General features: G+C 39.0%; 1 protein-coding gene across 4 annotated transcripts in view; it reads left to right on the top strand.

Moving 5' to 3' along the window:
- The window catches only part of stxbp5a (syntaxin binding protein 5a (tomosyn)), a 174,938-nt gene extending 165,795 nt beyond the window's left edge, over window positions 1–9,143 (top strand). For all 4 annotated transcript variants that reach the window (XM_048600658.1, XM_048600656.1, XM_048600654.1 and 1 more), the window contains one exon: window positions 6,495–9,143. In XM_048600658.1, the coding sequence (XP_048456615.1) occupies window positions 6,495–6,536 (42 nt within the window). In that variant the 3' untranslated portion in view covers window positions 6,537–9,143. The remainder of the gene's footprint in view (window positions 1–6,494) is intronic.
- The last annotated feature ends 5,168 nt before the right edge of the window (window positions 9,144–14,311 follow it).

Here is a 14,311-nt window from a genome sequence, read left to right as displayed (position 1 = left end):
CCCACCTTTTGTTGCGTCAGCTGCAAACTTGGTGATGGTACATTCACTCCTTCATCCAAGTCGTTAATAGATATCGCACAATTATGGACCTCGCACTTATCACTGTACATTCCACGAGGTACAGGTTGCTATCCTGAGAATGCCCTTTTTATCTCAACTCTCCTCCTATTAGTTAGACAACCCTCTATTTATTTTAATATACTATCTCCAGCATGTGCTGTTACGTTGCATTATGTGCAGTACCTTATCAAACACCTTTTAGAAATCCAAATATATCCTCTGATTTTTCTTTTTATTTATCCTGCTTGTTACCTCCTGAAGGAACTCAAATTAATTTGTCAGGCATGATTTCTCTTTCATGAAGCCATTCTAAATCTGCTTAGTTATATCATGTATTTCTGAAGACTTTACTATTATACCTTTATAATAGACTCTAACATATTTCCAATGACAGTCTATTCCTTTTTGAGCAAGCATGTTAGATTTGCAGTTTTCCAAACCTCTGGGACTTTTCCATGATGGAAGAGTCCAGGACAAGAGGGCATCATCTCAGAATTAAGGAGCGGCAATTTCAGACTGAGATGAGGAGGAATTTATTCTCTTGAGGGTTGTGTCTCTGGAACTCCTTACCTCAAAGACCTGTGGGGTAGAGGTTTTGTGTTTGTTTAAGGTTAAGGTAGGTAGATTCTTGATCAGTAGAGGAATCGGGGTTGGGGGAAAGGGCAAGATGTGAGGAGTGTCAGATCAGCCTCTTGAAAGTGGAGTAACCTCAAACTTACGAATGGCCTTCTCTTGTTCCTATTTCTAATGAACTTTCAGAATCTAAGAATTCATGGAAGGTTACCACCAGTATGATCATTTTGAGTTGTTTCTTTTAATGTCCTAAAATACAACCAGTCAGGTCCAGAAGATTCATCAGCCTTTGGTCCCTTTTAGGTTCCCTAGTACTTTTTCTCTTGTGATGGTTTTTGTATTTATTTCCTCTTCTCCTCTTTACCCCTGGATTATTATTTTGGAAATGCTATTGATGACCCCTACTGTGAAGACAGATGCCAAGTATTCTCCGGCATTTCCTGGTTCCCTATTATTATTGCTCCTGCCTCATTCTCTAAGTGGCCAACGTTGACTTTGGCATCACTCTCCTTTGGCTATATAGTTAAGGAAGCTATTACTGTCACTTTATATATAATTTGTTAGTTTACCCTCAGTTTATTTTCCCCCTGTATTATTGTTTTGGTTATCTTTAGTTGGCATTTAAAACTTTCCCAATCCTTACATTTCCTACTAATCATTGCTGCATTGTCTGTGTTCCTTTCATTTTGACACTATCCTTTAATTTTCTTGGATAGCCAAAATGGTTGTCCCCTCCTTATATTCCAGTCAGGAAGGATGGTTTTATATTTTAAACATCTACCATTATTCCTCAACCTTCTTTTCTGCTAAACATCTTCCCCAGTCTGCTCCAGCCAACTGTGCCCTCATCACTACCAAATTACCCTAGTTAAATTTAGCACAGTTGTTTTTGACTCCAGTTTCTCTTTCAAACTGAATGCCAAACTCTGTCACGTTATGGTCACTGTTCCTCATAGAGTAGAATCAAAGAATCCCTACCTTGTGGAAACAGGCCCTTCGCCCCACCAAGTCCACACTGACCCTCAGACCATCCCACCTAATCTACACATCCCTGAACGCTACAAGCAATTTAGCATGGCCAATCCACCTAGCCTGTACATCTGTGGACTGTGGGAGGAAACCGGAGCACCCGGAGGAAGCACGCAGACACTGGAAGAATGTGCAAACTCCACACAAACAGTTGCCCGAGGATGGTATCGAACCCAGATCCCTGGCGCTGTGAGGCAGCAGTGCTAACCACTGTGCCACCATGCTGCCTGTTCCCTTGGGGATTTTTTACTCTGAAATCATTTTCTAAACCTCCCTCCTTGCATATTACTAAATAGCCTGATCCCTGGTAGAATCCACAACATATTGTTCTCAGAAACTGTCTTGAATATGTTTTCCTATCATTGATCGCATTTCCACCACTTAAACCCTGGATATTTTAATTGCCCATCCCACACCCTCAACGAAATAGTTGGTTGAACATTTAATAACATTAGAACCATAACATGAAATCTGACAAAAATGGATGCAGCAGTTGTTATTTTCTTCCTCGATATGTAATGCAAAGCCAGAATATTGTGTTGCGAATAATTCTTTCTCTTTCCGAAACTGAATTTTGCCATGCACTTTAAAACCCTTTAGATAATAACATAAAGTAGTAAGGACAGGCCACTTAACCTATCGAGCCTGCTTTGCCATTCAATAAAATCATGAGATGTGACTGTGGCCTTGATTCCAATTTCTTGTGTGTCCTTCATACCCTTTAACATTCAGTGTCCCAGCTGATCGCACTACTGAAATTCGTTACTTTCTTGGATTTCTGTTTGTTTATAATAACCACTTGAAGTTGTCGAATATGTTTCATGACCTCAGCACTTCTCAAAGTACTTTACAGCTGATGAAGTGCTTTTATTGAATGTAGTTGCATCTGTTTAATGTATTAAAGAAACGCAACCATTTTAGTGGAATCGTAAGTATTAATGTGTTCAAAATAGTGCCTTACGATCTTTACCTCCACTTGAAAAGGTAGACTAAGAATTAATGTTTAATCCAAAGGACACCACTTCTGATAGTTCAGCACTCCAATATTAAAAGAAGTATCAGTCTAGATGTTGTTATCTGGTCTCCTGTGTATCGTCTTCTTGCATCCAATCATCCTTTTGGCTCTGGCCATGTCTCCTGTACCAAGCATTTTAGAAATTATAATGTTTGATCGCTTCCTGCTATACCTTATTAAAGTATAAGCCACTTGTTATTCATCAACATGTATTGACTCTATTCAAGCAGAACTTTAGTATGATTGTCAAATTTAATTTGCATTTAAAAGCTGTCATTAACGTTAGTAGTATTGTTGGATTATTAGGATGTTATTGAACAGGACACGTAGAATTTAGGGGCCTGTATGAACTGCAGTAACATAGTGCACATAATAAAAAAAAACCTGCAAGCTGTTCCAAGACTTTACAAATATATGTTAGTGTTTTGGTCTGTAATGCCATAAGCAGGGTCATAATCCTTTTTGTGTATTGTTAGTTAGGTACTCTCTGTTGCTAGGTAGAGCCTCAAACCAGCTTTTCTCTGTGGGAGCAATCACTTTAGAGCAAAATTCAGTCACGATTTGTTTTATTAAAGTGGCTTATAAGCTTGATTTCCTGCCCAAAGTCCTTGATTCCAATAAACCCAATATTTCCTGAACTAAAATAAAACAATAAACTGTAGATGCTGCAGATCGGAAACAAAAACAGAAATTGCTGGAGAAACTCAGCAGATCTGGCAATGTTTGTGGAAAGAAAGCACAATCAAAGTTTTGAGTCCAGTGACCCTTCTCCTGAACTCACTTCCTGAACTAATGTCACTTTTTCTTTTTTAGTCTTTTAACTTAAATGGAAGTTCAACTGTTAGATGAAGCTGCTATCTTTCTACCCCTCATTTTAGGGAAATCGGTAATGTTACTGAACTGAGAATATAGGTCATTAAAGCCAATGTTTTTGACCTTATATCATGTATCTTGTGCATCAAATAAGGAATATTTAAGGATCTCAGTCTGGCTTCATCCTACAATGGGGCCAGAACAAGAATTCTTTTTGGAATCTTTCCTGATTGTTTGCATCACAAGGTCTTGGAATTTTAAAACTTCAGTAATCTGCACGATGATGATCAGAATGTAGTGCCATCTGCCATGAGTTGACAAAATGTCCTAAAGAAGCTATCAGGCACTCCACTTAAGATTTAATGGAGCTTTGGGCTTAGTGTCAGAAACACCAAGTTTGTGCAGCCAGTCTTGGTAATCCAAAAAAATCTGGCAGTGCCTCCTGGTAAATCAATAACTTTGTCCAGAATACAGGTTTTCAGCCAAATAAATTAGAATTGTGTAGCTCCTGTTTTTAATTTTGGCATGTTTCTACTGCTACTTTTCACATTCAAATTTCCTTTTTAATATGTATACTCAAAAATTGTGCTTGAGCTGTTTAAGTAATAGATGCAGGTTCTTGTTTTTTCTTCAAGTACACACCATATACCACATTGCAGTCAACTATTTGAAACTTTTTGAGCTCTATCTGTGATTGGTGTTGCATATGAATTGGGTGCATTAGTAGGCCATTTGGCCTTTGTGAGTGACCTGTTCTGTCATTGAATGAGACCATAGCTAATCTGTGTTTTGACTTCCACATTTCCATCTTAAACCCGCACCTCGCCCTCAACTTTTGAATTTTGCCTGTCAAAAATCTATCTATGTATGCCTTAATATTCAGTGAATCCAGCTCCATTGTCCAACGATTCAAGATTTCTAATTTCTCCTCCTCTCTACCCTAAAAGGGCAACCTGTAATTTTTGATCAGTGTCCCCTAGGTCTGGACTCTTCCACATCCATCTTTTCAATAATGTTCAGGATCTTATAAACTTCAATCTAAGCTACCGTAGAAAGTGAGCCCAAGCTAATTAACCTCTCCTCACATGACGTCCTACTCTTTCCAATGGTCTAAAGAAATGTTATTATGCTTGAACTGTTTTTGTTCTGATGCTGCCTGAGCAAATGATTTTCTCCAGCATTTTGGCTTCCTTTCTGCTCAATCCAGATGTGTTCTTAAATTCTTGAGTCTTGCCTCTCTTTTTTGTACAAATTCAGAAGATGTCATCATTCTGACCAGCGTTTAGTTACGGTTTGATTCGGTGATGAGCACTGTACCCCTGAAAGTTGTGGGCTTAAGCTTCACCTTAGGACTTGGAGCCCATTATCAGGGCCAGCACATCAATAATCAGGAAGTGCTACATTGTTGTCACCTTCACGAGGAGTCCCATCTGCCCTGGATGCGAAGATCATCCTGGGACATGATCTGAAGAAAAGCAGTGAGCTTTCTTTCCTGGCCAATGTTCACCCTTCAATCAACACACCAAAAACAAATTGATCAGTTGTTCCTGTTAGTGAGGTTTTCCTGTATATAATTTGGCTGTCAGATGTATTGCATGATGGAATTTGATAGGTTGTGTGCAACATCCTTCTTTATAATATCTTTGAAACAAGTAAACCTCCTAAATTTTAAAAAAAAAAAAAGTTGCTCTAAATAGCATTCAGCTATAGTAGTGAGGTAATGGATAGATCAGCATTTACCAGAGTCAAATTAGCTGTGCCTCAGTGGTGGGTACACGTACCTCTGTTAGAGGGTTGTGGGTTCAAGTCCCACTTCAAACATCTGAGAGTATAATCCAACCTGACACTTCAGTTGAGGGTGCGCCTCACTGTCAGACATGCAAACTTTCAGGTCTGATATTAAACCAAGGCCTCACCTTTCGTCTCTGGTGAACATGAAAATAATGCCATGGCAGAGCGATTCTCCCAGTATCCTGACCAGTATCTGCCCCTCACTAACAACACAAAGAAGAAATCCATTCATGCCGTTGTGACATTTTGCTGTGCAGAAATCGGTTGCTACATTTTCCTTCATTGCCTCAGAAAATATAGTACTTTGAGATGGGCTGAAGTTGTGAAAGGTAGTACAGAAATCTAGTATCTTTCCCACAAATCACAAGATCTCCTTTCTGCACCCAGCCAATGTTCTTGCTAAATCTCCAATTCCAAGACCCCACTTCAGTTGCAACAAACCTTTGAATTCCCCTGTCATGGTGCTAAGTGCCAGAACTCTAAGGAGAATGATTTGGAATTTTGGAATTTCGCTGTTCAACTCTCTTTTCCGCCTTCTCCATAAAGTGGTTCTGAACTGAAAACTGTCGCTATTCTATTTTCGCTAATGGGGTTTGTCTTGGTCTTAATGTATTAATTCCTTATCTGCCTCAAGGGAGAAGATAAATAGACTACCAACATTCCATATCGCGTATAGTTGTCTTTAGTAAATGTGCTGTGCTGTTTGAGCTTTTGTATTAGTTTGGATCATTTTCCGAAATAGTCGTTTTAAAAAAAAACTCATTGGGAGTCCATTGAACAAATTGTCTAAAGACAATCTACACTTATGCAGTTTACTTGGTATCATTGGAAAATCTTATCCTTTAGAAAAGAAATTTGTTTTATCAGAGAAGTCCCAACAGTTTTCCTTTTGTTCTCCCCTCCTTTTCATAAATGCCTCTAAGGGGAAACAATAGCTTTGCCATGCGATACAATACCTAAGGAAAAGTGACAAGGGAGGTGGATGGGCAACTTTGTTGCCTGTGACCTCATCTTACAGTTCATGGTTACTCTGATCTGGCCTGGGTGTGCTAGTTTCAAAGAGCAATCTAATTGAATCCTTTTTTTTTTTTTGTAACATGAATCTATTCAAATCTTTGGTCATCTTGATCCTGAAATGATAACTGCATTTCAGAAGAGAGAAACTCCTATCAATCTGTTCTTTAGGAGTAATATTTTTGTCTTTTCTTTCCAGATGATGTTGAAGTGCAAAGATAAGAAGTGGTACCAGTTCTGATTACCTTGGTCCATGTTACCAACTATTTAAGCTGGAAGGAGGTTACCACAGACGATTCTCCCTCTTCATTTATTTCTGCAGGACAGGAGGTTCATTTTGAGTACTGCTGATTCCTAGCACAACTCATAAACTTTCCCTCAGTCACATTGCTTTAAACTGAGGAGGAAACTGAAAACTTGCAACGTGAAGGTGTTTTCTACTGTAACTGTGGGTTGGTGCACAGCGTGGGACCTGAGCAGGGAACAAGGGACACATGGGGCAGTGCTGGGTTTTCTGTGTTATTTCACACGCCAAATGTTTTGTGCTATTGTCTCTGCCAGTGTTTCACCCATGGAGCTATAAATGTAATACTGCATTCACTCCAGATGCCAACAAATGCAAAACAAGAGGATAAATACGTGTAGCAAAGTATTATCATGAGAGTTTAAACAATGATCCATTGCTGGCCCAAGACATTAATTTGCACCTCATTGATTTGTGTTCGTTGCTGGTCGGGTGATACTGGTTTGCATCTGATACTGATTGGAAGATGCAGGTTTGGATCCAACTCCCTTTGGATGATACTTGTTCCTGTAATGCTAGTTAGATATTGTGTATGTCCGCTGGTTGGATGCTGTCAGTTTACATCTGGTACTAATCGAATGATGTCAGATTGTGGCTGTGCTGATTGGGTGAATACTGGTTTATGTCTGGCAGTATTTGGATGATGATTTGTGTCCAACACTGGTTGGTGGATGTTGATTGTTTCCACAGGTGATTGGATTATGTCAGTTTGTGTATAATGCTGGTTGAATGAATAATATTTTTGATCTGATTTTATCCTTGAATGATAATTTAGTTAATATGGGTTCATTTCATGCCAGATGCTGCCTGTAATTTTATTCATGCAGAAAGTATTGTAATTAGATTTGTTACTTTTGTTAATATAAGTTTATGTATGTTTCCCCACTTATTATAAATATTTGTCAATAATGCAAATCCTATCTAAACTTCAGTAATGTCCTTTTATAAAAAAAACGAAATCACTACGTGAATTGGGGTTTGAATCCACATAACCACAATACAAATAAAATCTTAATTTTCACTAGTATTATGTTGCCAGATTTTACTCCAGTTTGAATACTCTAATATTTATTGTATTAACTCCTACCTTATTACTACCTAGGTTTTATTATATGAAATTATGCCATTTAGCAGATTTCAGTCTACAGAATACTTGGGGTGACCATGCAAGTATCTTCACTTGTTCAAGGAACAAATTCTGGTCGACAATTAGAACCAATTTTATAGCAGAAATGTGGTTAGAATCAGGAGGGAGAAAATGGTAGGTGAATGTAATTAGGTGGAAGGAAGAAGTGGTTAGATCTAACTGAGTGGATGGCGAATTAATGGGACATTGAAGTTCCTTTAGCAAAACACTTGAGCAAGGAATACATGGATGTCTACAGAAATCTTACATAAGATCAGCTGCCAGCGTGAGCTGGTTTTGATTGTTGTTCATATCTTGCTGTACATTATTAATGTATTGTAGCATTATGCTACAGTACTTGGAAATCATATTTTAGTGCAATACTTTGGGGATCCCATATTGGAAATTAAATGGAATGAATGTGAAGTTGGTCACAACTGTGTTTTACCTTTGTATTTGTACATGCTGTAGATTTATATATTCACATTCCCCATTTTTGCTCACTTTGCTTTGGTGTGTGACATCTGCAGTCTTTCCCATTCATGATCATTGCACATGTTTTTTTTCTTGGGTCTTGTGTGGGAAATTGAAGGCTGAGATTGTGGAGAAACGCTGCTGGCTCCAGTAGAAATGGCATTTGGTTAACAATGAAACCTGAACTTGGAATGTAATAGTGTCCCACAGATGTATTTTGCCCAGGCAGTAAAACTATTGCTCTCAAACCTCAGCAACAGCAGTGTCTGAATCAAATGCTTTCAAAATCATTATGCTATTGGAAATTCATGAGCATTTGTTTCAAGATGAAATTCTAACCTTCACTCAATATGAAATATTGATACCCATTGTTATCTTCAGTGCAGAAATGTTTACCTGTTGTTAACATTTGTTGCCAAGCTTTTCATATTCAGTTTTTTTTTGCATTTAGAGGTCATTTTGTTCCTTCTTGTTTACAGTTCTTTTTAAGTTGTTCAAGTGTCTATTGAAATCTTAAGCACCTCTTTTCAAGTGGCTGCTACTTGGGTTAACCTCTCTCCCCTAATTATGAAGGCACAAAGCTCCTACAAGGGGAGTTGTACATACACAAGGGTCTTTATCCTCTTGATTAGCATTTCAGGATTTCTTTAATGAAACTGATTTCTTTTCAGCATATTTGAAAATATATAAATATGAAGTATGTGTTAAGAAATATATTTCCTTAAACATGTTTTCAGTGTAGGGTCTGTACTTCATTTCCCCGATCTTTTGATGGAAGTGCACGAAATTAACTGCTGTTTGTGTGTTACCCGTGATGTGCATCAAGTCTGGGTGTTCTGTTAAATTAAAAGCTAATGAAGTTGAATTTGCTGAGTACTTCTGCCAAATTGTAATGTTTTTTCTTGAAAATTGTTTTTCTAAAAAAAATTAAAATATCCAATCCAGCTGACAAATCTGAAAGTGTTTGTTTTCAAAGCACTTGTTCTGCATGGTGCAGTCTCATGTCTTTCTAACTCCATTACTTTTAAGAACGTAAGTGGTTTTTCTTCCTAAAATGATCGTGCCTTGAGCTTGTATTTCTTTGTTCTTGGGGTGTGCACAACACTGGCACAGGCCAAGCCCTGGTTCCCTGAGAAGGTGTAGTGGGCCTCGAAATGTTGCAGTCCTTGTAAAGGTGGCCCCTTTTTTTTTAAGAAAAGAAAGGTTGTTTAGTGAATAAGAGGACTTCAGAAAACATTGAATTAGCTGTAGAGCTGGACTGGTGACATTTTAACCAAACCAACTGGGGTGGCAGATTTTTTTTGAGAGAAATTAGCAAGTCAGTTGGATTTTTATAACAATTCAACAACTTTCATTTTTTGTTTCTGATATCAATTTAGTATTGTTAAATTTTATAACTACATAATCTCTGGGTTCTTGAATGAGAAATGAAACCATAATGCTCCCATACTCTATGTTCAACTACAATGCTAATTACAACAATAGCTATATTTAGAATTTTGAATTATGTTTCTAAAGTAAAATGTTTGCTACAGATTTCACTAACTAATCGATGAAATTTTTCGACAGAAATCATGCGAATGGCCACTCCTGTTTGATTTAATAGCAGTAGTAGGACAAAGGAGACTTTGTGAAAGGGCCTGAAGTTCTTCAATACAGATGCACCTTTTGGGAATAGAGAAAAGTAATACTGTATTACTATTTGCCATTAGCTTTGTAAATCTTGTTAACAAATTTACTGTTATCTTGCGCAACAAAAGAACTGTACAAAAAGAATTGTGGTTTATAGTTAGGTCTTAATATCTTTTGGAATTGTAACAGGTTGGCCAAACTTTTATTTTCAATTCAGAACGATTCTTAAAACTTAACTTTGCATTATTTGTAAGTAATGTTTTAAATATTTGTTCAAGATAATAGGAAATATTTTCACTTAAAAGTAAAACTTTGTATAAGTAGCAGCCTTCGAACATCACAACTTTAAACCCTTTTTACCTCCACTTCTACCTGTACAGCTTTCTGAAAGTCAGTACCTTTGGCCAACCTTCACTCACCTTGCTCTCTGAAAGTTCGGCAGCTGTTCCTTTTTGTTTAAGCACTTCTGGCATGTTTGTGTGGTTTAAGTGTTGTGTAATTGCAATTTGTCATTTCTTGAGCTAAAAATGTCCAGAGTTAAATTGAAGCATTTCACCATATTGAGGTTGGATGTGTGAAGTTGAAAAAATATAAACTACCGAAACACGTTTATTTATAATTTACATCAAATATTTATTCAGCTTTCAATATTCAATTGTTACATGATCCAGCATGAAATGCTAAACAACTAGAGGCCACTAAGAGCACAAAACACCAGCATGCTGAGTTAACTCAACTGCAATTGCGTAGCCCTTCTTTGAGGCTTTTTCTGCCTGTTTCATGCTCTAACTATAAAGCTGAAAGAATATTTTTTTATTAGGGGCTTCTGTCTCACTGAGGAGGCTTCAGGACAATCTGAATCCAACAGCTTGCTCTGAAATTTCTGCTCGCAGTTTCCCACTTTTACTGCCATCCTAGATTCCTACCAACAAATTGCAAGACCGAGCTTGAGACAATCCACAGCATTCAAAAACAAAATAACTCATTCTTACTGTCTCTGTATTATGGATCGTTTTTTAAAAATTTGAATCTACTACTTCATCATAAAATAATTAGTTATGTACTGATTCATAGTCTATATGTGTACTAATTTTAATTGAAACACATCCATTAGTTTTTGTTTGTTAATGGGATGTGATTATTTCTGGCTAGGTCAGCATTTATTGCCCTAGTGAGTTGCTGCCTTAATCCATAGTACTGTTAGGAACGGAATTCCAGAGTTTTAACACGGCAACAGTGAAGGAATAGCAATGGACTTCCAAACCAGGATGCTGTGTGGCTTGGAGGGGAAGTTACAAGTGGTGTTCCTTTCAAGTGCTGCCCTTGTCCTTTAAGTGATAGAGGTCACAGGTTTGGGAAGTGCTGTTGGAGGAGCCTTAATGAGTTATTCCAATATGTCTTGTGGATGGAACACACTGCTGCTGACGTTCCTAACAGCACTTATAGATTCATAGAGTCACAAAGCACAGAAGACTTCCTTCAGCCCATTGAGTCTGTGCTGACGTATCTACACAAGTCCCACTTTCCAGCACTGGGCCTTAGCCTTGAATGCTATGACATTTCAAGTGATCATCCATGTACTTTTTAAAGGTTGGGGCTTCCCATCTCTACTACCATCCCACGCAGTGCATTCCAGATTCTTACCAACATTTGCGTGAAAAATAAGTTTCCTCAAATCCCCTCTAAGCCTCCTGCCCTTCATCTTAAAATTATGCCACCTTGTTACTGATCCTTCATCTAAGGAGAACAGCTGCTTCCTATCCACTGCGTTTATGTCCTCGTAATCTAAAACACCTCAGTCAGGTCTCCCCTCAGCCTTCTGTGCTCCAAAAAATATAACCTGAGCCTATACAGCCTTTCATCATGGCTAAAACTCTCCAACGCAGGCATCATCCTGCTGAATTGCCTGTGCACCCCTCCCGTGCAATCACATCCAAGTACTTTATGCTAGTGATTCTCCAGATTTTCACTCAAGCAGCTTTTCTTCATGTGACTCTGAATGATGTGCTGGTGGGCTCATCAGTATAATTGAGCCTAATTCTGCCATATCCCACACATGCAGTTAGTAACAAATCTCACTAGATAGTTTAACCATGTAAACCATGCCAAGTTGCTTCATGTGTAAATCATGTCACAAAGCAATTGCAGTTTAATACTTTTAGAATAATGGAGTCGTAGACCATGGAAGCAGACCCTTCAGTCTAACTTGTCCAAGTCGACCAGATATCCTGAATAAATCTAGTTCCATTTGCCAACATTTGGCCCATATCACTCTAAACCCTTCCTATTCATATTCCCATCCAGATGCCTTTTAAATGTTGTTATCATACCAGTCTCCTCCATCACTTCCTCTGGCAGCCCATTCTAAACATGCTCCACCTTCTGCATGAAAAAGTTACCCCTTAATCTTTCCCCTCTTACTTTCAACTTATGCCCTCTAGTTTTGGTCTCTCCCAGCCCGAGGAATAGACCTTGGTTATTCACCCTACCTGTGCCCCTCATGATTTTATAAACGTCTATAAGGTCAACCCTCAGCCTCCGACACTCCAGGGAAAATAGCCCCAGCCTATTCAGCCTCTCCCTATGGCTCAAAACCTCCAACCCTGGCAACATCCTTAAGTCTTTTCTGAGCCCTTTCATGTTTCACAATATCCTTCCTACAGCAGGAGGACTAAAATTGCACTTAGTATTCCAAAGTGGCCTAAACCATGTCCTGTACAGCCGCAACATGACATCCTAATTCTTGTACTCACTGTACTGACCAATAAAGGCAAGCATACCAAACGCCACCTTCACTATCCTGTCTACCTGCAACTCCACTTTCAAGGAACTATGAAGCTGCCCTCCAAGATCTCTTTGTTCAGCAACACTCCCCAGGACCTTACCAGTAAGTGTATAAGTCCTGCCCTGACTTGCCTTTCCAAAATGCAGCATCTCACACTTATCTAAATTAAACTCCATCTCCCATGCCTCGGTCCATAGACATCTCTGATCAAGATCCCTTTGTACTCCGAAGTAACTTTCTTTGCTGTCCACTACACTACCAATTTTCACATCCAAATCATTTATATAAGTGATGAAAGCCAGTGGACCCAGCACTGATCCTTGTGGCACACCACTAATCACAGGTCTCCAGTCTGAAAAGCAACCTTCCACCACCACCCTCTGTCATCTACCTTCAAGCTAGTTCTGTAATAAAATGGCTATTTCTCCCTGTATTCCATGTGATCTAACCTTGTTAACCAGTTTAACGTGAGGAACCTTGTTGAACACCTTACCGAAGTCTATATAGATCAAGTCCACCGCTCTGCCCTCATCAATCCTCTTCATTACTTATTCAAATAACTCAATTAAGTTAGTGAGATACTATTTCCCCCACACAAAGCCATGTTGGCTATCCCTAATCTGTCCTTGCTTTTCCAAATACATGGAGGGAATCCTGAAGGACAGGATTTACAAGAACTTGCCCACCAGCAATGTCAGGCTCACTGGTCTGTAGTTCCCTGGTTTTTCCTTACTACCTTTCTTAAATAATGGCACCACATTAGCCAACCTCCAGTCCTCCTGTGGCTATCGATGATACAAGTATCTCAGCAATGGGCCCGGCAAACACTTCCCTGGCTTCGCACAGAGTTCTAGGGTATGCCTGATCTGGTCCCAGAGATTTGCCCAGCTTTATGCATTTTAAGACATCCAGCACCACCACCTCTAATATGGACATTTTTCAAGATGTCAGTATTTATTTCTGCAATTCCTCTAGCTTCTCTGCAGTAAACAGTGATGCAAAATACTCATTTAGTATCTCCCTCATGTCCTGTGGTTCCACACACAGGCAGCCTTGTTGAATTTTAAGGGCCCTATTCTCTCCCTAGTTACCCTTTCTCAAGTCATAGAACTGTACTTGGAAACAGATGCTTCAGTCCGTCTTGTCCATACCAATCAGATATTCTAAATTAGCCCCATTTGCCAACATTTAGCCCATATCCCTTTCAAACCCTTCCTATTCATATACTCATCCAGATGCCGTTCAAATGTTACATTGTACAAGCCTCCACCACTTCCTCTAGTAGCTCATTCCATACACACACCACCCTCTGCGTGAAAAAGTTACCCCTTAGATCCCTTTTAAATCTTTCCCCTCTCATCTTAAACCTATGCCCTCTAATTTTGGGCTCCACTACCCTCAGGAAAAGACCTTGGATATTCACCCTATCCATGCCTTTCATGGCTTTATAAACTTCTATTAAGGTTACCCCTCAGCCTTCAACACTCCAGAGAAAATAGCCCCAGCCTATTCAGCCTCTCACTATAGCTCAAACCCTGGCAACATTCTTGTAAATCTTTTCTGACCCCTTTCAAATTTCGACATCCTTCCTATAGCAGGGAGACCAGAATTGACCACAGTATTCCAAAAGTGGCCTAACCAATGTCTGTACACCTGCAACATAACCTCCCAACTCCTATACTCGACGCACTAACC

This window comes from Rhincodon typus, chromosome 9 (genome assembly GCF_021869965.1).
Source record: "Rhincodon typus isolate 14 chromosome 9, sRhiTyp1.1, whole genome shotgun sequence".
In the NCBI taxonomy this organism is placed as follows: Eukaryota; Metazoa; Chordata; class Chondrichthyes; order Orectolobiformes; family Rhincodontidae; genus Rhincodon; species Rhincodon typus.
The sequence above is the reverse complement of the archived record's forward strand: the minus strand, read 5'-3'. Positions and strand labels throughout refer to the sequence as shown.